At 41.2% G+C, this 21,845-nt stretch overlaps 3 protein-coding genes and 1 long non-coding RNA gene across 11 annotated transcripts; 3 read left to right on the plus strand and 1 right to left on the minus strand.

The window, feature by feature from the left end:
- Positions 1-4,887: 4,887 nt before the first annotated feature.
- On the plus strand, positions 4,888-9,846 carry LOC147257116 (scavenger receptor cysteine-rich domain-containing group B protein-like). Its single transcript, XM_086210911.1, has 10 exons — positions 4,888-5,059; positions 5,249-5,563; positions 5,981-6,400; positions 6,590-6,904; positions 7,035-7,243; positions 7,930-8,081; positions 8,935-9,177; positions 9,262-9,421; positions 9,536-9,611; positions 9,711-9,846. Exons 1-10 carry the CDS (start codon positions 4,909-4,911, stop codon positions 9,728-9,730), a joined length of 2,061 nt encoding a protein of 686 aa, XP_086067037.1. The 5' UTR covers positions 4,888-4,908; the 3' UTR covers positions 9,731-9,846.
- On the minus strand, positions 8,462-17,511 carry LOC147257117 (uncharacterized). 5 transcript variants are annotated; one of them, XR_015117560.1, is made up of 4 exons: positions 17,366-17,511; positions 15,606-15,673; positions 9,212-9,340; positions 8,462-9,071 (listed from the first exon to the last, which is right to left on the minus strand). It is a non-coding gene; the product is annotated as an uncharacterized LOC147257117 (long non-coding RNA). The 5 variants fall into 5 exon arrangements; XR_015117562.1 differs by having other exon boundaries at positions 9,212-9,388; XR_015117564.1 differs by having other exon boundaries at positions 17,330-17,386.
- Positions 11,619-14,417, plus strand: LOC147257118 (guanine nucleotide-binding protein G(I)/G(S)/G(O) subunit gamma-5). The gene is made up of 3 exons (XM_086210954.1): positions 11,619-11,825; positions 12,259-12,385; positions 13,144-14,417. Exons 1-2 carry the CDS (start codon positions 11,736-11,738, stop codon positions 12,382-12,384), a joined length of 216 nt encoding a protein of 71 aa, XP_086067080.1. The 5' UTR covers positions 11,619-11,735; the 3' UTR covers position 12,385; positions 13,144-14,417.
- LOC147257119 (afadin- and alpha-actinin-binding protein B) lies at positions 15,662-20,460 on the plus strand. 4 transcript variants are annotated; one of them, XM_086210935.1, is made up of 13 exons: positions 15,662-15,721; positions 15,809-15,869; positions 16,257-16,357; positions 16,424-16,492; positions 16,580-16,703; positions 16,797-16,875; positions 16,963-17,083; positions 17,378-17,531; positions 17,707-17,810; positions 17,894-18,055; positions 19,510-19,621; positions 19,705-19,843; positions 20,305-20,460. In XM_086210935.1, the coding sequence occupies exons 2-13, from the start codon at positions 15,818-15,820 to the stop codon at positions 20,399-20,401; spliced, it is 1,314 nt and encodes a 437-aa protein (XP_086067061.1). In that variant the 5' UTR covers positions 15,662-15,721; positions 15,809-15,817; the 3' UTR covers positions 20,402-20,460. The 4 variants fall into 4 exon arrangements, with proteins under 4 accessions (XP_086067061.1, XP_086067062.1, XP_086067063.1 ...); XM_086210936.1 differs by lacking the exon at positions 15,662-15,721 and having other exon boundaries at positions 15,730-15,869; positions 17,405-17,531; XM_086210937.1 differs by lacking the exons at positions 15,662-15,721; positions 19,510-19,621 and having other exon boundaries at positions 15,730-15,869.
- The last annotated feature ends 1,385 nt before the right edge of the window (positions 20,461-21,845 follow it).

Consider the following 21,845-nt stretch of genomic DNA (forward strand, 5'->3'; position numbering starts at 1 on the left):
TATTAACATAACATGTTCTTCCTGTAAAAATGAAGGTATGATTTTGCAGAATGTTTAACAGTTTTAAACTGTAAATTAAAATGTAAACATCAGCAAAATCTTTAATTTAAGCAGAATAATGCCGTCAATTTTACAATGATTTCTCTTCTGTGACTTTACGGTATTTTCCCATGAATTTTACCATTTTTGTAAATTTTCACAGAAAGAATCTGTGTTTTCTACATATTACGACTGTAAAAATTACAGTTATGTATTGTTCCTTGATTTACAGTTATTCAGTGTATTTACTACGGCGATATACTATTTTAGATTTTACGGCCTTTAACTGTTGCCATTTGACAGTTTTTTACCGTAATTTCTACTGACTTTTTTTTACAGTGTAGGAATGTCATCTTCCCCCCAAGGGAAGGAGTTTGAGTATCCCTGCGTCCTGTTCTCTAGTGAGGGGAAGACGGAGTGTGAGATGGACCTGAGAACCAGTACTGCAGTAGTGGGTTTGTCTTTGCTGCAATGCGCCGCTATGATGAAAACAGAGCTTTTTAAGATCAGTGAGGCAACCTGATAATTTTTTACAGCTACCAAACATTAACAATGAGGAAACTCATATAACTCAATAGTGCCTTTGAAAGCAATCTAACTTTGATGCTCTCATAAAAGAACAAATCCAACATTCATCCAATGTATCAATAACATCAACCCACACATGAAGATCATGAGTGAGGAGGATACAGTTCCTTTTTACATGTACATGTGGATGCTGACCAGAGCAGAATGACCACAGCAGCTCACGCAACCCAATATCTTGCTTTGGACGCACCACTACGCTGAAAGCAAAGGCAAGCTACAAAGCTAATTTTATTGACGCTTCTGAACAATTCAATCTTTAATCGATCAGATTTCAAAAATAAAAGGCTGAGGTCAAGGTCAAAGTAACCTTTATTGTCCCAGATGTTGCAACTTTACAGAGCACTCATAAAAACAAGGTAACACATACACATACAGACACACGGATACACAACACGAGCCCTGCATTAGCATTGGGACCAACTGATAGAATGATCTGGGTGTGAGGCAGGGTTCACCCTGGACAGGTCACCAGTCCATCTCAGGATCAACACATAGAGACAGACAACCATTCACACTCACAGTCACACCTACAGTCAATTTAGAGAATCAATCAGCCTCGTCCTCTCTTGATGTGTTTGGACTGTGGGAGGAAGCTGGAGAACCAGAGAGAACCCACGCAGGCACAAAATCCTAATAAAAATTCATCTTCAAACATCAACATTTTAAGACTTTCATTTTTGCAAGTAACCTGCTAACATGAGGTTGTGGTGTGGCAATTAATTAAAAAGCTCTCTGCATATTCATACGACTTTAAAGAACCTTTTGGTTCTTACTTTAGATTCTGAAACAGATGACAGGGTAGAACGTCCTCCTGAACCCAGGTTTTCTGTCACTGATCGATAAGTAGAAGGAATTTATAGCAGATTTGCACCTGGATTCCCTCACACATTTTCACACATCCCTCTGCTCATCAGACATACTGAGGTCCTCAGAGGTGACAGGTGGTGGAGCCAGAACTCATGATCTTCTGATTACCAGATGATCGCTCTACCTCCTGAGACTTGCCTCCTACAGAAATAAACAATTTACGGGCCAAAAACCAATTTTCTCTATACACTCTTTCAATGACAGGACCCAACATCAACACACAGGTTTCTACCAAAGATACATCATTTGAACAGTTTCTGTACCTGTGCTCCGTCTTTGTTTTTTGTTTTTTACAGGTTTAGAGTGCATGGGTCTCAGCTGGAAGACAGTGGTGTCAAGTATTTCACTTCAGCAACCTGAGATCAACAGAAATCAGTAACAATTGGGTTTTTGTGGAGTTTTTCCTCAATTGATGTGAGGGTCTGAGGGCAGAGGATGTTGTTATGATGCCATGTAAAACCCTTTGAGACAAACTGTGAAAACTGGCTCTACAAATAAAATTCCCTGGCCTTGCCTTGTGCTTGTGTTAATAACTACAGCTGTCAATCATACCATAGTGCACTTAAACTGTTCTGATAAGGCAGAGAAGCTGCATTTTCTTCTGATAAACTGCTACTGAATAATAAGTCTGATTTTTAGAATCTGACCATTGTTGCTTATTTCATTTTTAATATTTGGGAGTGAAAGTGTGTACAAAATCTGCAAGTCATCTATTTAATGCACAAGAGACACACACTATGACACCAGTACTGAAATCTTAAATAAAACTTCACCCAGCTGGCTGGGGTCACGCTTCAGTTCATTTTTCCAGTGTTCTGTTCTGTCATGTAAGCCTACTCATAAATAAATTTCTGGAGTTCAAGAACATTTTGATTGGTCTCTTCTTCGTACACTCCACATCATCTTTATGGGAGGCTGGAGTCCATCCCAGAAACCTTCGGGCAAGAGGCGGGGTTGACCCTGGACAGGTGCCTCAAATAATACTTTCAGTAATGTAAGTTGAGAATGTTATTCACTGGCTTAAGGTTTTGTTAATATTACTGCACACTTATCTTCGGATAAAGCAAAGTTAACAATTTACCTTCAAATAATAAAAGACGAAGAGGAAGTGATTTTCAAAAAAAGGACTGACATCATTTACAGGAACGGCTTAAATGATCACAATAAATAGTGATAAGGAGTGATACCAATATCAAAGAAATCAATCACATCTGTAGTATATTGGGAGCATGTGAAATGTCGTGTTCTATTATGTTTGCTCTGTAAAAAGAGCTGGTCCCATTTCCAAAGAGACCTGTTAAACTGTACAAATGTTTTCAAAGACTGTAAAGTAACAACACTCCATGAGCTGTCCCAGTTTGTTCAGTCTGTGATGAGAACCATTTACCAAGCATCAAGAGCACTTTGATAAATGTTTCTATTTTCCCTCTTCCTTGAAAGGTGGACAAAATAACACGAAGCGAAGGGAGCAGGTGAGTTCTTCTCCGTCAAATTAATTACGACCATAAATGAAGACATTAAGATATGGTGTAAAGCTCTGGTCATCGGTGGAATTTTTAATTTTTTTTCTAAGGTCAGGAATGAGCATTTAAGAACCCATTTGTCACTGCGTTCAATAAGACCTGGTTTTAAATTGGCCACTTGGTTGGACATTGGAATGTGCAAATTTACTGACAATCTTTCAACACGAGTCTGAGATTGATTGTAGAACAATAAAATATATTGACTCATGACTTTGTGTGCCAACTTTGTTTGAGTTTTTTATAATCATCAATTAATAAGTAACTCTTCTGAAAAGTAGAAATCTTTGCTGTCAATGACCCACTTACCTGTTTAACCAATGAATGCTTCGTATAGTCCTTTGTACTCAAGCACAGGCCTATAAATGCTGGTGTTTGCGCTCACGTTCAACATTCGACTTTCACGCTCGTCAAGACTAGCAAAACTTCTTCAAGATAATTGCAAAGATCAGCAACGTAAAGATTTTTTTTGTTTAGCAGCTTATTTTGAAAATATGCTTTTTAATTTGTATATTTGTTCTTTTGAAGGCTAAATCATTTTTTGTGCAGTTTATTGAGACTTCTCATTTGTCTTTTTCATCAGTTTTGTGTTCTGAATGTGGTCCAGAATGGGGGGGCCTCCAAGTTTGTTTTTGCTCCTAATTTTGCAGATAATTACTGGAAGGATTTCAGGTATACTCTTCTTGTCTCTTTTGTGATGATAAAAAGAATAAGAATAAGATTAATATTACATCCAAATATCATTGGCTTTTTCACAGGGACTCTTGTCTCCAGCTGTGATTCGTGTCATGATGACGCCACCTGCTTGGAGTCACGAGAGAGAGGAGACTCCTTTGGCATCCAGGCGTTCTCTTGTGTCTGTACAGATGGCTTTGTCGGCGATGGTCTCAACTGTTACAATAGGGAGCACTGCAGTGGCTCTTCTTGCTGTAGCCAAGGTTATCAGTGGGCACCAGACATGGGCTGTGTGGACACTGACGAATGTTCGCTCCCAGACTCCCCTTGCACAGCATCTCAGGTTTGCAGAAACACACCAGGCTCCTTTGAATGCCTGGAGGCATCACCCCAGGCCAGATCAGCCTCCTCCTCTCAGTCTGTCCGGTTTAGCTGTGGGGGGGCAGCCTGTCCCGAAGGAATGGACTGCATCAGTGGCAATAGCTGTGCTGACCCCTGTGACAACTACACAGTACTGAATGATGAATGGCGGTCAGTGAATTATGTAGGGAATAGCATAATAGCCTGTGACCGAGATGTCAACTGGCAAGGCTGGTACCGCCTGTTCCTGGGGAACACCAGCACTCATATTCCAGAGCGCTGCATACCTGATTACAGGTGTGGAACCCATGCCCCTCTTTGGATAACGGAGGCTCATCCCTCTCAGTCAAATGTGATAGTAAATCGTACAGTGTGTAATAACTGGAATGGAAACTGCTGCTATTTTCCCTCCCACTCCATTCATGTCAAGCTCTGCTATGGAAGCTACTATGTCTACAAACTTGTGCAGCCATCCACATGTCATCTTGCGTATTGTGCAGGTGATTGTCCATTTGAAACATCTTTACACTCACAAAAAAAAGGTCTACATCACATACATCACATCACATCTATTTTTTTTTAATCAATCCATGATTGTTTTGCTTTGTTGACAGAGGTGGACGGTATAGAGCCCACAGTTTCTCCAACCATGCCATCTCAAGACATCACAACAGCAGCAGCCATATCTCCAGATGAGGGGGAGGTCCGCCTGGCTAACGGAAGAAACAGCTCCTGCTCTGGCCGGGTTGAGATCTTCCACCGTGGACAGTGGGGAACAGTGTGTGACGATGCCTGGGACATTAACGATGCTCAGGTGGTGTGTAGACAGATGGGATGTGGCAGGGCTCTGTCAGCACCAATGAGCGCTCACTTCGGACAGGGCAGCGGGCCTATTTGGTTGGACGACCTAATGTGCACTGGGAGCGAATCAGAGCTCAGTGAATGCGGACACCGAGGGGTTGGATCTCACAACTGTGGGCACCATGAGGATGCTGGTGTGGTCTGTGAAGGTAAATACTCACCTCACTACGTAGCAGACTGGCCATGGTATAATAACCATTATTGTAGTTACTGCTTGTTGCAAAGATGAAGAGTGATTACATGTTTTTACCAACAGGATTTCATCAGTTCATGATTATATTCATGATGCTCATCTTTCACCTCTTTGTTTCATCACTAATATTCTGTCATTCTGTTAGCTGATTCACCACTGAGGCTGGTCAACTCTGACAGCCGCTGCTCTGGCAGAGTGGAGCTCTATCATGATGGACGATGGGGAACAGTGTGTGACGATGCCTGGGACATCAACGATGCCACTGTGGTGTGTAGACAGATGGGCTGCGGCAGGGCCCTGTCAGCCCCGATGAGCGCTTACTTTGGACAGGGCACCGGACCCATCTGGCTGGATGATGTCGGTTGTTCTGGAAATGAAGGATCAATAACAGACTGCAGACATCGAGGATTTGGGATCCACAACTGTGTTCATGGCGAAGATGCAGGAGTTATTTGTGAAGGTAAATGTATAGATACTTTGGGTCCACTCCGGGTCCTCATCCCTATATATTCTTACAAAGCCTGATCAAAAATATTTAAGCCTTTACAACACAAATTTAATGTTGTTTTCTATGAAAATACATAGATTTTACATTAAAAGATAGATTTCCTTTATGAGCAAAAAAGGAAGGACAGTGTGTCTCCTTCATGTAATAGTCTTTTGCACAAATTGGTTCTTACTCTCTAAGAACTGTCATTTTCAACCCTCAATGTGGTCTGACAGGAACCACAGTTGGCGTAAGTCCTTGTTGCTGACATCTTAAGTGTGGAAGAAGAAATTTGCACTGAAGATCTTTTCATCAAAAAAGCCTGATATGTGTACGATATTACTGCAAAAGTCAGATCAGGTGTTGAATTTACATACATTTTTCTATCAGTCCAACCAGGAATAAACAGCACAGTTTTCCCACCCCTACCCGAGACCCCTCACTGGACCGCCACTCCGGCGACCAGTACCTCAGAAGTAGCAGTCAGACCAGATGAGGGGGAGGTCCGCCTAGCTAACGGAAGAAACAGCTCCTGCTCTGGCCGGGTTGAGATCTTCCACCGTGGACAGTGGGGAACAGTGTGTGACGATGCCTGGGACATCAACGATGCTCAGGTGGTGTGTAGACAGATGGGATGTGGCAGGGCTCTGTCAGCACCAATGAGCGCTCACTTCGGACAGGGCAGCGGGCCTATTTGGTTGGACGACCTAATGTGCACTGGGAGCGAATCAGAGCTCAGTGAATGCGGACACCGAGGGGTTGGATCTCACAACTGTGGGCACCATGAGGATGCTGGTGTGGTCTGTGAAGGTAAATACTCACCTCACTACGTAGCAGACTGGCCGTGGTGTAATAGCCATTATTGTAGTTACTGCTTGTTGCAAAGATGAAGAGTGATTACATGTTTTTACCAACAGGATTTCATCAGTTCATGATTATATTCATGATGCTCATCTTTCACCTCTTTGTTTCATCACTAATATTCTGTCGTTCTGTTAGCTGATTCACCACTGAGGCTGGTCAACTCTGACAGCCGCTGCTCTGGCAGAGTGGAGCTCTATCATGATGGACGATGGGGAACAGTGTGTGACGATGCCTGGGACATCAACGATGCCACTGTGGTGTGTAGACAGATGGGCTGCGGCAGGGCCCTGTCAGCCCCGATGAGCGCTTACTTTGGACAGGGCACCGGACCCATCTGGCTGGATGATGTCGGTTGTTCTGGAAATGAAGGATCAATAACAGACTGCAGACATCGAGGATTTGGGATCCACAACTGTGTTCACGGCGAAGATGCAGGAGTTATTTGTGAATGTGAGTGTCCTGATATATTCTTCAAAACAACACCATTTTAATTGCACACTGACATGGAACGTTCATTTTCTTTGTATCTATCATTTCTCTCACGCTTTTATAAGCTGACCTATATTTTATATTTCTCCAGTCCATCGCCCTACATTTGAGCCCTCTCACCTCATTTGTAGCCATGATAAACTCCAAGTGGGCCTGGATTCAATTCGCATGACAGCCTCTGGTTTTGACCCATTATCTGGCAACCTGGCTTCCGGTACCTGCTCCTGGATCAGAGTGAATAATGGTGTAGTGTGGTATGAAGTGGGGGCACAGCCAGGAGTCTGTGGAAATATATTGACGGTAAAGACTTGCACCTCTTTTTTACTCTTGAAATTTGAGTAAGAGAATGTCTATACGTCTATAAGAAAATGTGCCTTGTCCAATTCTGCACTATATTTGCAATGATTTACATGTAACATGCTACATTTATCAATCCTCCAAGAATGGTGTTTTTTTTGCTTAGTAGGCTAGCAAAGGCTTCATAATGCAGATTTGTCCAAGAATCCACTCATGCTCTTACAGCAATAACCAAATGTGTGTTTTGTCATGTAAGTATTCACAAATGGATGTCTTGAGTCGTCTTGAGTGTCCTCGCTCTCCTGCATTATCTACTTGTGACTCCAGAATGCAGAAAGAGCCAGCTACGTACAAATAGCATGAATCTAATGTCAAACGAGGCACCAACTCCAAACAACAGCAAAACTGTCAAAAAAATGTCTGTTTACAAACTGTCAGCACCATTGCCTGGTGTAATCACAGTCTTCTTTAAGCAGGTGTATCCTCAGTAATCAACAATCACTGAGCTGTTTTTTTGTTTTTAAATGGAACCACTTCCAGTGTGGTGCCACTATAAACAATAACGTTTCAGTGAATGCATCAGCTGGTTATGTTGGGTGCTACCATGAACCAGAAGGGTTATGGTCTGTTCAGTTTTGGATGATTTTTAAAAGAAGTGAATTATGATTTAAGGATCCTCTGTCTTTCAGACCAACGGCACACACGCCATCTACTCAAACAGTTTATTTGTCTACCCGATGAACAACATGTCCTTCGCCCCTCCTGTGAGTATGCCCTTCTCCTGCGCCTATCCCCTGGACACAGACAGCAGCCTGAATGTCCCTATAAGACCGTTCTTGCCGTAAGTAGCCATTCATTTAACGGGACTATAATATGATTTACAGCAGTGGTATTTAAATTCTTCTCCCCTTTCTGGAATTGATAGTAATCACAACACGGACTGAATTTGTAAACATTTCCAGCAGTTGTTGTTGTTGTTGTGTCTGGGAGTGTAAAATTAATTTCTTTATCTGGCGCAGACAGAGTTGGTGTGGGTCTTCTTGTAACCAGAAATACATAAAAGTTACTTATTGACCTGGCGGTGATCACATTAACCCAAGGATACTAACGTTAAGATTAGTAACACCATCACTAACATTGGATATTTTTTACCCAGTATGATATTCCTGACGAAACATAGTTTTCATCAAAATATATTGAAATACACTGCTGTATGGTGAACTGAAGTATTCTTCTTTAATTTCTCTATATGCAATATCACATAAAAAAAGAATTTTAATTACCATGGGGGAGCCTAGAAAAAGGCTCCAAAATTATTGAAAAATCAAGTAGTCATTTATTAGAAATTTCCAAACAAAAAAAATTAATAATGGAGCTGGGAACTTGTTTATAAAAATCACATGCCAAGAATGGTTTTGGTGACGTTAGTGTTGTGGGGTTAAGAAGCATTCTGGAAACGTGTTTGACAAGGGCTTGAATGTGAGGGGTGCCCATTTAGACATAAAAGGTACACTACTTTAACGTAAAAAAGTTGTGTCTCCAAATGTTTGGATGACACCCGTGTGAACACACCGACCGTCAAAAGGCCAATGAATTCCCAGAGCTTAGCTGAATACTTCAAGGACAATAACAATAATAGGAAGGGGAACTAAAGGAAAGGCTTCATGATTAAAAAAAACATGTTTTACTGACAGGCACATTGGAGGCATTTCCGGCACGGGCCCCAAAACCAGAGCTGCCATGTCTCTGTTCCGTAATTCCAACTTTACAGAGACGTATCCAGGTGGTCCTGTCACCCTGCCAGTTGGCTCACCGTTGTATGTTGGGGTCTCTGTGGACGAACGAGATGAAAGCTTTGCAGTCATTCTGGAGAACTGCTTTGCCACTAACTCATTTAACCCTAATGATCCCATGCGATATGCTCTCATCCGGAATAAGTAAGTGTATTCTACAAGGGGGAAGTGGACTCACTTTTAGTGCAGTGAAACTGTTCTCATAACCCTCTCCATCTTCTCTGCTAGGTGTTCCACTGACCGCCAACGCGTCCTGGTTGTAGAAAGCGGTTCATCCCTCCGGGCTCGTTTCTCCGCCATGCTCTTCCTGATCCAGAATCAATACAGAGAGATTTTCCTCCACTGCAACCTCAGCCTGTGTGACCAGAGAAGATCTTCTTGCGTTCCAGTGAGTCACATGTTATTTTCTGTTATTAATAGAAATGTCACTCCACAAGCAATATTGCTCAGTTGTTTGATTTTCCCGTGGCCTTTTTTTCCCCCGCCCTCACCAAATATGTAGAGTTGTGCCGGCAGAGCAGCCCGTGCTGTTTCAGATTCTGTTCCTCTGAAGCCCCTCACCATTGGACCAATCATGTGTGAGTATGAATAAAAAGTCTCGGGGTCTCACATCTCAACTCAATTAACTTCACATAATCGATAACTATGTTTTTCTTCTTGTTTGTCTTTCTCTTCAGGGGACAAATCACCTGAGTAAGCTGCAACTATACAAACATGTTATGCTGTGATATTTTTTCAAAATTTTTTTTATACATAGGCATAAAAAATGGTGTTTCCTTGTTCAATGGTACCACATCATGTATCTATCCTTACTTTTATTGCTTTTGAAATGCTTGCAAATATCAAACAGAAACTGTGGGAGTTTGAATAAAAAGGAAAACACCAATACTTTTCTGTGTGTATTTTCATTGAAGTGTTGGGGTGAACATATTGAGAGCAAAATCATTTTTCATATTCTCGTATCACATTTATAAAGAATTAAAGTTATTCTGGCAAAAATCTATAATTTGATTTTCAAGGCTGTTATTATTATTTTTTTTATTTTTTTTTTAAAAGCTTTGAGGCTTTAGGTTTGGGTTAAGTCTCAATTTCTACAAAAAATGGATTCCTCTTCGGTCCAATGACAGATAATCTTTATTATGATATAAATCTTCATCTTTTTTTAACAAAATTTATGGTGGATACAGTTGTTGAAATTTCCAACCAATAAATTCCAAACAAAATGTTTGCGAATGGTACAGCACAAAGTGCGCTCCGTAATCCAGCCTCTATATGGACAAAAGGAAAGACAAGAGGGTCACAGCTTCCTCAGCAGAAGGAACATTATTTTGTTAAGTTCTGTTCTCAGAGCCACTCCGCATGTCATTGCTGCCGCTGTAAAGGCCACATATTGTGTACTTTAATTCATATTTATCCATTTCCAATTAAATCTGCCTCACCTTTTGACTCTCATGTGATCCAAAAATGAAAGAACAGTAGAAATTACCTTTTTTTTGGATAATTGTTAGCCGGCGATTCAAATATATTTAGATTTGCCGATGAATAATTAACTAATTTCCTCTCGTGGATTTTAAATTTATACTGTAAGTAGTCGTTATTTGTACACAAGAGTTTGTGATATTAGTAAAGTAAGTGGGTACAATTTTATTGTACATAATTTCCCTATGCACAGACGGAAATCACTGTGCTTTACAAAGACAATCATACAACACTGATCATAAGAGATTATTTTAAAAAGGCAACATAGCCACATCGAACTCAGTGCATCCAACGTACATGTGATGTATACATGTAACCCAAATTCCTTTTAAAACGTGTGTTTTTTTCAGTCGCTCACTTCCTACATTGGAGTAAAGAAGAAAAAAAGGTTACAAAACAAAGTATTTGTAAGGCTCTGACAAAAGTGCCATTGTTTTGCAGTTCTATTTTTCCACACCCATGTTAAGGCACTGTAATAAAAAGCTTGATATAGTGTTACAAACTGCTAACATTATTATACAGTATAACTGAAGGGTTTTTCCCGCATGAGCAAGAACATCATAAAAAATCGACATCCTGTTCAAAGACAATGCTTAGGTTTTACACTTATCACATGCTATTAAATACAAATAAATAAATAAGAAAATTAGAAAAAAAACACACAAAAAAGTACAGGTCTCAGGAGGTAAAGGCGAATGGGTGGAACAGATAAGAAGTTTATAAATTTGGACCAAAGAGAGCCAGATGATGAAGCAGTTCACTCACATATTCAGGAGCATTAGGGTGTGTCCTGGTATTCACACCACTGGTGACGGCCTGTCTGCCTGGCTAATCGGTATCATTTACCATGTCGTAATAATTATAATAATAATAATAATAATAATAATAATAATAATAATAATAATAATAATAATAATAATAATGATTGTGATATGAAATGCTGGAGATCACCCTCTAGAAGTTGTTCAAGGTCACCTCCTGCCTCCTGCCCTGGTCTACTCTCACTCTAAAGCCAGTATAGATAGGGGCGTGGCTTTATGCGCGTTTTGATTGACAGGTCTAAAACCCATTGGACTGGCCTGTAGGCAGGGAGGGGGCGGGGTAGAGAGCGGCCAGAGTTTCCCTTTGGGGTTAAGGGTTTGGAGCGGTCCGGGTCAATTTCCGGTCGTTTGTGGACGTGTACATTAAATATCCCTAAACTTGCCGGAGTCACAGCCGTCGTCATGTCCAACAACAATGCCAGCAACAACCTCATCATCGCCCAGAGGGCCGTGAAGCAGCTCCGGTTAGAGGCCAGTATCCGGAGGATCAAGGTACGAGCCCCTCGACGCTGACACACAAACACGGAAGACTAGCTAACCAGCCTTCCTCCCTATAGCTGAATGGCGGAGACAAGCCGTATTAAAGTGGAATTTCAACATCATATGTTCAACAAAGTGGACTTATGTGTCTCTTATAAGACACTAAAGCAAGTTTACGGTGGTTTAACTCACAGACAGAGTAAGGAGAACAAGTTTCTTCCGCGCTTAACGGCTGTCAGTAAAATTTGTTGGCAATGTGTCCGGGAGGCGAATGAATTTACACGTTTATTAAAGTTCTTGACCTGTGGAGAAGATAACACTCGTTCCAGTGAATATACGCAGCTATCAGTCCAGCACCGCTGCTTGCAAATACTATGCAAGAGAATGTGGCAGTTAAGGATGTGTGTAGTAAAATGAGGGAGGTGGGGTCCTCGGGTTTCTGCAGGTGTCCCAGGCTGCAGCCGATCTCAGGAACTTTTGTCTGCAAAATGCTTCCAAAGACCCCCTCCTGGTCGGGGTCCCCTCCAGTGATAATCCCTTCAGACCCCCCAAGTCCTGCTCCCTGTTCTAAGGTAAGTAGGCCCGCGTTTTCGCTTAGGCTGGGGAGCTGAGCCTTTCAGTAGGGAATAAATTATTACTTACGATTGCGTGTTGCCAGCTACAACCGTAGCTATGCAGGCAGTTTAACATGTGCCTTAATTTTATCAAATAGAATTTATTGTATATTCTTTTATCTAAATATTATTTTGGGTGTGAGCAAAATATTTTCATCATAAATTAGTCTTTTTTAAAATTAATTATTTTGTTTTAATAATATCAGGACCACAAAACTGCAGATCGCTGGTGACTTATTCAGTTGGCTCCAGCAACCCTCAAAGACTTTAGCTTGACTCAAAAGATGAAGTGTGTGTCAAATAAATACCTGGACGGGCGTTTTCTCGTATTCAGGTTACTTCTTCGTCCCTGTTATGCTTTTAGTCGGCTGTACTATTTATTTTAATATGTAAGCTGGATCACCTGTGCAAGCTAGACTTTATTCTTTTTCATTATTTTCACCATTAACTGAGCTACTGATAATTTTCAAATCAATGAAAATTTCTCTGTAGGATTTCAAGGAAATGTTTTTAAAAAATGCTCTCCATACGTAAAGACTTTTCATGATCTGTTTATAAATGACCAAAGGCAGCAAATAAAAAAAAAGCACTAAAAATTACAAGTGTATTTCCCCAAAAGATGGAATGTTCCTTTTTAAGAATCTTTTTTTAATCTCATTGAGATAAGTATGTGTTTTAATGTCTTTTTAATATGTTTTTTTGTTTTTGTGTGGTAGTGCAACTATGAAGTTGGAGGATTTCTGAATTTCTTCGACGAAGGCTGTCTTCGCTTTTACTTGATGTCGCCTTAGATCTGCCAGCAGCTCCTCTTGACACGATGGGACGTGGGGCTGATGAGTTCGGGAGGGGATTTGGTCCACTTGTTTGCCAAAACTAATGGTATCATAGCTCCCATCTGTTACATTAAAGCCAGGCTAAACTCTACCATCGATGATGACACTCACTTGACCGATTTACTAATGTCTGTCTCCAGTCTGTGAAACTCAGTCCTTGTGATTGGCCACTGAAAGTGCACCCTCTCCTCGTATATTCAATGCTGTAGGTATGAACCATCAAATATTGATTTGAAGCTGGTACTTTTCAACAATAACATGTTTTATTGCTAAATATATCTGCTATTGTCTGTTTAGAAACACTACAGACAAGATCTAAGTTAATGTGGCCAACAGATGTCATTATTAATATCTTCAACTGGTGGTGTATTTCTATCAATTGTAAAGGTGTTACTACTCCAAGACCCAGAAACATGGTACAGATTTTAATCCTGGCAGTGACGGGCATATACACACACACAGCCACGTCAGTAGTTACACGTGAACGATCTAATGTGAGGCAAAGCAGCAACTCTGTTTCAAATGGCGTTCAGTTTTTGTTGACATTTCCGGAAAGGTTTTATTTTAACATGCCTCTTTTTTAAATTTTTTTATTTAACCGGATTCCATGGTTCTGATGCTTTTGTTATACTGATTAGGTGCACGCGTACAGTATGGGAGAGGCAGAAAATAAAACACACATTTGCACCTTAATTCTCTCCAGTGCAGGACCGCCTACTACAACCTCGAGAAGAAACAGGAGGGAGCCTCATCATCTTTCTGTCAGTGTCAACAAAAACTGAAAAGTGCTAAACTTGGTAAAAGTAGAGTTTGTGGTGTAGGTGTACTGAATGAAGTGGCTAGTGAGTGTGTGTACGGAACTGCCTGTTATGATTGTTTTTTAAGCCTGTATGTTGCTTTCTTTAATTTCAAAAACCACATCGATGCCTTACACTATTGGGATAGTGAACTGTAACACAAATCACTAAACCGCAGCTCTGTTTGAAACTTTTGGAATGTTTATATTTAAGGAATCATGCGGCAGTGACTTGATGCAATAATTGATTTCCACAGAGGAAATCATGCCAGTCAGTTGAAACTTTTTACTACTGTTAGCCTGTTATCTTTCTGAACTTTGCTACTTTTAGAAAGATTAAATTTTTCTTTGGGAAACTGAAGTTGTTTGTGTTATTTTGGGTGTTTTTGGGGGGGGGGGGTGTAAATATCAAACAGCATTAAAAAAAAAAAATCAGGCCTTTGTGCCACTTTTTAACCACGTGAGCCTCATTTGTGAAATGTTCTGTATATGTTTGAACACTGGAAATGTTATGGCCAAGGAGTTAGCGGTCACGTTTTGCTTCCTGCCTGTAGGACTAATTGAGGGGTGAAATAAAAACCCGGCGTTTGAACATTTCGTTCCTAATTTTTCTAAGGGCTCAGGAAATCTTGCTTTGTTTCTCAAACTAAATTCAGTTCTATCCACATTGTCCTTTGGACTTCGGTTGGTGATGTCTTGAAACACGGATCTACAGGACACCGACTTGAGATGGCCAATAATTAACAAGATGCACCCGAAGAAGAAAGCTGCTATGACTTACACTTCAAATTACCTCCAAATGTGGTTTGGATCACATTTCATGCGATTTTTTTTGTTTGTTTGTTTTGTTTCTTTTAAAGCTGTTCAGACTAATTCAATTCAATCAACATACAAAATGAATCTGAATGGGGCGGGTGGTCTTAACAGTCAAAAGTGTATTCATTCATATGTCCTCAGCTGCTAATTGCACACCAAATGTAAAAGGCTAAGTGGTGTCGAGTTTGCCTCCATTTGCTCTAATTTCATTGTCAACTCAGAAAAAAAGGCATTTCTGAGTAAACGGGGATGATCCGCCATCAGCTCAGTGTAATGAACTGCTGGTGTGAATTGATTTGTAAAAGGAAGACTACTGTACCACAGTTACATCCAAAAATCTAGACTGTGTTGGATGGACCTCTGTTCGTAAATCTACAGGATGATGCCATTTATATGAAGTAGTGGGTGTCGAGTTCTGGAGGTTTTTAATGTTCAGACACTACCAGGATTATTATAAAGTACTAAGTTTGCTCCAATCATTGTGGGACAATAAACACTGATCCAGACCAATTCTAAAGTCAGACTGGGTGTGTCACCCATATCTACACAGGAGAAGATGGCAGGCCCTTCTCTCTACATCCTTTGTCAAAATGTGGAAGTCAAATTTCAAAATAGCTCAACATAGCTGTAACTGATGTAATAAATTATGGTCGTGTTCTAGTTCAGGTGAGTAAGCCTGCACAGTACAAGGATCCTGACCATCGTTCATGTTATTAATTACACTTTTGCTCACCCTCTGTTGCTGTGTTGCTGCCGGTGGACTTCCTCATTACCTCTGGTCATTAACACAACTGCCATCACCTGGAGGGAAAGGAGGAGACACCTGGCTGAGGAATTTGAACTGCTCAGATAAGACAACTAAAGTTATCTCATGTTACAGTCTCATTTTAAAAGGAGGCTATTCAAGGTTACAAATGTGAGTTATGTTCCCTTTACTGGACAGAGATGACTTCCCGGGTTGCTAAGACAAGAGTTGGAAGACATCAGGAGTACACAGGTGATGTTTTACCTGAAACAGATCCTTGCTGAGCCTTAAGGTGCATTTGAGTTGTCTCCTATCACCTATTTCTAACACTTCTCCTTGACCCTGATGGAAAACATCATGGTGTCAAGGAAAAATGGCTGATCCAGACTGATTCCAGAATCTGACTCCACGTCCCTCAGCTACAAAGTGAAGTGATGCGTGGTCACACAATTTTTGATCATCTGCATCACTGGCCGAGTGGTGCATCAGTTTCAAAGTTGCTTCTGTTGTGAACTGTGGGACAGAATTAACTCCAACCTACAAGATACTGACGATTTGAATGCACCCAGACCTGATTTATATTCTGCACGGCTGTCATGCTGTCTGCAATGGCCTCCCTTCTCCTCTGGTCTGCTACAGACTCCTATCTGCTTAGGAACTCCAGCTTCAACCATGTGAGTGGCGGTACCCTTCGGTGGGCTGACAGGGAGGAGCATAGAGACCATGGAGATTCCGTCAGAGTGAGTAAACGCGAAGTGAATGATGAAGTTGTGCTTCTAATTCAGAGGGAAACTTTTCTCCTACAGGAGCAACTGAGAGAGATGGATGAGCATGTGGCCAGGCTTCAGGACATGCTGCGATGTGAACGCACCAAAGTAAGGTGCAAAATAAGAGGGGCTCGGGAATGTCTTGCAACCAGAAGATTCACACTCTCCCTTTTTTTTTAAATCAAATTTTGCCAGTGCACCCGTTTGCAGCTGCGCTGTAACCAGCAGGAGGTGGAGTTGAGGCGCAGAGAGCAGCATTGCAACAGAATGAGGGAGCGACTGACGCAGCTGACTGACAGACAGAAGGAGAGAGGAGCCAGTGAGGATTGTGCTCTCCTGATGTATCCCCTCAATAGTCCACTGGTTGCCTCACATTCTCCTCACTGATACCTTTTAAACATTTTCTATCCAGGCATTGAGGTGTTGAACTTCCTACCTGGATGTCGAGGCAAAAGAGAGATACCAATCAAGTCATTCTGCTCTACTGCAAAGTAAAGCTTCTGCTGTGATGCACTTTCATCCATTCAAATGCATCTTTTACCACTTTCCAATCCTCAGTTCCTTTCTCGCCCTCGCAGACGAGAGGAGGCAACCCTTCGTCTGATGCTGGAGCGCAGAGAAGCAGAGCTCAGAGAGGCCATGAAGCTGCGCCACAGTCTCACTACTTTACTCCACGCCCTCAGAGTTGATATGGAGCAGGTGAGAAAAGGTTTTTTGTTTTTTTTTTAGCAGTCACCATCTGACATGGATTAAAAGGCAATTTACAGGTCTTCCTCGCACGGAGAATGAAAGATCAAAACATTAATTTTTAAAAGTTTAATCTAAGATAAGAATTAAAGTGTGTGGAACAATAGAGGTTTATCCATCCACTGCTATTAAACAAATATGCAAATGGAGCAAAACCTTTTAGACTAGCTGTGAGAAATTTCATGGTTTTGCAATTACTTTTTCCAAAGTTAAGAATACAATCTTTCCTTTCACCTGTCCTCCAAGACCTTGTCAAATGCTGTGGATGTTCAGGTTGAAGCTAGAAACGAAGATAAAGCGCTGACTCAAGCAGAGGAGGCACTCGGTGACCATGTGACAGGAGGTGTGATTCAGAGTTGGAAACAGGTGCAGAGGAGACTGGGGAGTGTCCTGTCTGAGGGTAAAGACCACAGTGAGGAAGATTTGAAATATTGTCTTGAGTCTTAACACATTACAAGGGTTAGATTTGACTTCAACTTAAACATTTCTCCATGAGACCAAAATGAGGTTTGATTTGCTTCATGCCATTTTTTGAGAAACCTCTACAAGGAATGAAATCTTTGATTTGTCTTCAGGCCATGCTGATGTTGGTACTGACCACGACAAGCTCTTGGCTCAACTGGAAACCGAACTAAAAGAGAGTCAACAAATTGTTCAGCTCCAACAGCAAATGCTGCAGGTTTGACTCTCTAATTTGCACATGCTTGCTAATTTGACGCATTGCTACTGATGGCCTTCTGTGCCCCCTGGGTTTGTGTGTAGGATGGCCTTGTATCACCTGTCCCTTCTGAACTGGCTGACTCCTATTACTTGGAAGAGTGGGAACGCCTTCAGTTGCGCTGGACAGAGCTCTATCATCAGAGGCAGACTTTTGAGAGGGAGAGGCAGTCCTTCACTGATGCTGCCATACGATTAAGCCATGAGGTGAGAGGACAGACTTGTTGGCGCTGATGTCGTAGTGGTGTTGGTGGTGGTTGTCTGTCTTTCAGGAAGATTGGGCAGACCTGATGCTGATTTTTCAAAAAATTCATTGGAGGGGTGTAGCATAGGCTATGGAAGAACAGAATCAGGTTTGAGGTAGTTTGGTCATCGTGGCAACAGGAATTTAAAAAAAAAATTTTTTTACACTTTGATGTCCCTAGTGTGTCAACCACATTCAGCCAAGGTTTGGTCTGAAATGCCTAAGAAATTGGTGGATGGTTACAAAGTTTTCATTCTACAGCGTTACAATGGAGAGGAGTCCGATGTTATTTCAGAGAACAGGAAACTGTAGTGACTGGACTCCAAATGGTCAAGTCTTTTCCTAATGTTACACATTTGAGTAAAGACTACAACTCTAAGCTAAAATAAAGTCCTAGCGCCACATACAGTGTACAGGAAATGCAACTGACATCACAAACATAATTTGATTTTTGTAGAATTAGATATGTGATGCACACCGACGTAGTCACGTCCTGTGTTCACCAGATAGTAGAGGTGCAACGAAATAGTTAAATCATGAAATGATACGAAACAGGGATCACGGTACAAAATACTGACTATACGAAATAAAGATTTAAGAATCAGAAATGCAAAAATCAAATATTCTTTATTTTCTTTCTTAAAATGTAGACATAAAAGTAATTGCATGAAATATATATATATATATATATATATATATATATATATATATATATATATATATATATATATATATATATATATATATATATATATATATATATATATATATATATATATATATCGTTGCATTCTTTCACATGGGAAGCCAAATAAGTCCACATAACCGATTTTGTTAGAGCGTGTATTACTTGTTCGACCTCGTCTAACTCAATTTTGAAATAATTGTTTCGCTGCTTGTTCTGCTTCTATGGTGTTGCTACAGTGTTTGTTTTTTTCTTGTATGTGTATACAGTAGGGGAGAGGGTCAAAAATCAAGTGTTAGTGGTGCGCAGCCCCGTTTCACATTGTTTTTTGTTTTTTTTATTTCATGCATCATTGAATTTTATTTCATCTTTTTTTTTTTTTTCTTTAAATTTCGGAACACCCCTACCAGATAACGAACACAGGATGTGACATCTGCATCACACGCTATTCATTTGTCCACACAAAGACCTAATGACTAGATTTTATCACCATCTCACCCTGGAATACCCACACACAGTGAGGGGTCCACTCATCGCTGATTGCATCTTTAACTGGGGACCAAGCACAAAAAGTGCCGGGGTTGAAAATTTGCCTTGGCAGAGATATGCACACTCTTCCCAGATTTAGAGGGTTATGATTGTTTGGATCATTTTATTTTGGGATGTAGGTGAATTAATAAGGCTGGTAGAGTTCATGAGGGCAAAACGTTCTTGTTAAATCTATGTCGACAGCGCCGTGAGTTTGAGCAGCAGAGGGCTTTTCTCATGAAGCAGCAGTATCTGTGTGACTCATCATTGTTCGATAAAGGAGCACACAGCAACAGGAGAGAGAGCACTGGCCTCAGTGAGTATGCAGATAACTTAGAGATGAATAGTGGTGTAATCAAACTTTAATCCAAATGTGTCAATCTTGTGATTTGACTGCAGATTACTCAGGTTGTGGGCCCATTAGTCCATCTTCTACAGAGCTGGGCACCACTGCCATGGCAGGGTTACATCGGGAACAAGTTCATAGCCCCAGCACTCCTGAGCTCTACGCTGCCCTCAATTTATCATACAACTGTCGGTTAGTATTAAACATTTGTGGCAGGTGTTTCAACACGATAAATACAACCTGAACTGTTCAAGCTTTAATGGGTTTTCAAAATTTCAGTCCATTAATGTCCCTTCATTGTGATTGGATACAAGTCAAGTGTGTGGCTGGTCTTAATTTGTGCCTGTGCTCCTTCCTATATTGTCAGCCATTTGGGTCAAATCTGGCTTTGTCTTAAATTTAAAAACAGCGCAATTGACAAAGTTACCCCAGATGCACCTCAAAGTGTGTGTGGCCCCATGGGACTGCTGGGGGGCTCTGCACATCGCAATGATACTTTTAACAGAATTTCGCAGCAGAAGAATTATGCACATTTTTTCCCCCCAGTGCTTGGGCCACAGCTTACTTTTACTATGTCTATCCTTTTTTTAAAAATGTTTATAGTTTTTGTTCCTCTGATTCTCATGTCACTCTGCCATTTTGTTCCCTTTCAGAATCAAAGACAGTGATGACCTGTCAGAGACCTGTGATGGTGAACCAGACAGGATGGTTCACCCACCTCAGGCCTCAATCTTGGACTGGACATTTTAAAAGTTTTAATAGGTGGTGATTGTTTTGTTTTTGAATAAATTATATGGTTTGTATTTTTAGCACCCGGGCTTATTATTCTACTTTTGACATTCATTTGGAGATATATTTGTATCATAAGTACAAGTGTTGAGAAGGTATGTAAAATGGCTGATAGAATAAGACACTAAATGTGTTTTCTATACTTCCTGTCATGGGTGGGATGCTTCAGGAGTGTAAAGGACTGAGCTGGTTGGGTGTGAGGAGTCACAGGTGGACCTTTGCAATCTGGGATTTCATTGCCAAAAACACTTGGGCTTGTGAAATATGATTATATACATGTGCATAAGCTATAAACAAACATGTATGTGTACAAATATTTATACATGTATCTTTTTTTTTTCTTTCCCTCCTTGGGCTGCACTGTGTGGCGGTGGAGAGGCTTGCGTAGCCCAGTGAACGTGAGAGCTATGCCGGTGGGGAATTCAGATCCCTGGTAGGTTCAACCAAGCTGGGCAGGTCAAGGCTGAGGAGGTAGATGAAGCAACTCCCCAGTCCTCCAACCCCCAACTTGGAGGACCAGGGGGTTGTAAAAGGGAGAAAAAAGTGAGTTACAGAAACTTTGACTAATGTAAACCAAATCGCATACCTGGTCAAAGATGGTGCCCCAGAAATGAGGACTATGCTTCCCAGCCAAACCTGCAAGGGTTTTGGGAAGCAGATACACCTTCTGCTGCCAAGGAAATCTATCCTTGTGGGGACATGGAACATCAGAACCATGTCCCAGGCTGGCAAGGTTGCCATTACCGCTAGAGAAATTGTGCGCTACAATCTTTGTCTTGGGCTTGGTAGAAACAAGATGGACACAGTGGCGAGAGGTCAAATTGTCCAGATGACAGTTCATTATCTACACTGGACACGAAGACAAGGGAGCGAACCATACAGTGGGAGTGGCCATTATGATGACAAGACACTAGGAAGGCTCTAACTGCATGGAAACCCATCAGCTCTTGCCTCATCTCAGCAAATTTCAAAACAAGGGAAGGCCCACATAATTCAGTCTTGCACCCACCAACAATGCAGATGATGAGGTCGAGGCCAGGTTTTATGATAGCCTAACCCACATACTTTGGAGTATTGGAGCCAGGGACCTCATTATTCTGATCGGGGACTTCAATGCCATTGGAGGCCCGAATGAGGCTTATGATGCAGAGATGGGAAAACATGGAGTTGGAACAAAGAACAAAAATGGCGAAGTGTTTATGGAAACCTGTGTCAACAACAATTCAGTGATCAGAAGAAGTGTATTCCCCCATAAAACAATCTACAATCTTCTGAGATCATGTCACAGAAAACCAAATAGATCATATTTGTGTTAGTAAAAAGGGTCAGAAGATCCATGGAAGATGTCGGAACACGAAGAGGAGCAGTTGTAGCTTCAGATCACTGGTCGGGAAATTCAAGCTAA

The sequence above is a fragment of the Aulostomus chinensis genome, chromosome 8 (genome assembly GCF_037954235.1).
Source record: "Aulostomus chinensis isolate RoL2024-O1b breed Wild chromosome 8, RoL_Achi_v1.0, whole genome shotgun sequence".
NCBI classification, from domain to species: Eukaryota; Metazoa; Chordata; class Actinopteri; order Syngnathiformes; family Aulostomidae; genus Aulostomus; species Aulostomus chinensis.

What these genes read in the sequence shown, in the direction of transcription:
- LOC147257119 (XM_086210935.1), top strand. Translation starts at nt 15,818, where the DNA reads ATGACTTCCCGGGTTGCTAAGACAAGAGTTGGAAGACATCAGGAGTAC. An exon ending in TCAGAGTTGATATGGAGCAG is followed by an intron (nt 17,084 to 17,377) that starts GTGAGAAAAGGT and finishes CTGTCCTCCAAG; the next exon opens with ACCTTGTCAAATGCTGTGGA. An exon ending in GGGGAGTGTCCTGTCTGAGG is followed by an intron (nt 17,532 to 17,706) that starts GTAAAGACCACA and finishes ATTTGTCTTCAG; the next exon opens with GCCATGCTGATGTTGGTACT.
- LOC147257116 (XM_086210911.1), top strand. Translation starts at nt 4,909, where the DNA reads ATGAGCGCTCACTTCGGACAGGGCAGCGGGCCTATTTGGTTGGACGAC. An exon ending in TGCAGGAGTTATTTGTGAAG is followed by an intron (nt 5,564 to 5,980) that starts GTAAATGTATAG and finishes TTTTTCTATCAG; the next exon opens with TCCAACCAGGAATAAACAGC. An exon ending in CACCATTGGACCAATCATGT is followed by an intron (nt 9,612 to 9,710) that starts GTGAGTATGAAT and finishes CTTTCTCTTCAG; the next exon opens with GGGACAAATCACCTGAGTAA.
- LOC147257118 (XM_086210954.1), top strand. Translation starts at nt 11,736, where the DNA reads ATGTCCAACAACAATGCCAGCAACAACCTCATCATCGCCCAGAGGGCC. An exon ending in CCAGTATCCGGAGGATCAAG is followed by an intron (nt 11,826 to 12,258) that starts GTACGAGCCCCT and finishes GGGTTTCTGCAG; the next exon opens with GTGTCCCAGGCTGCAGCCGA.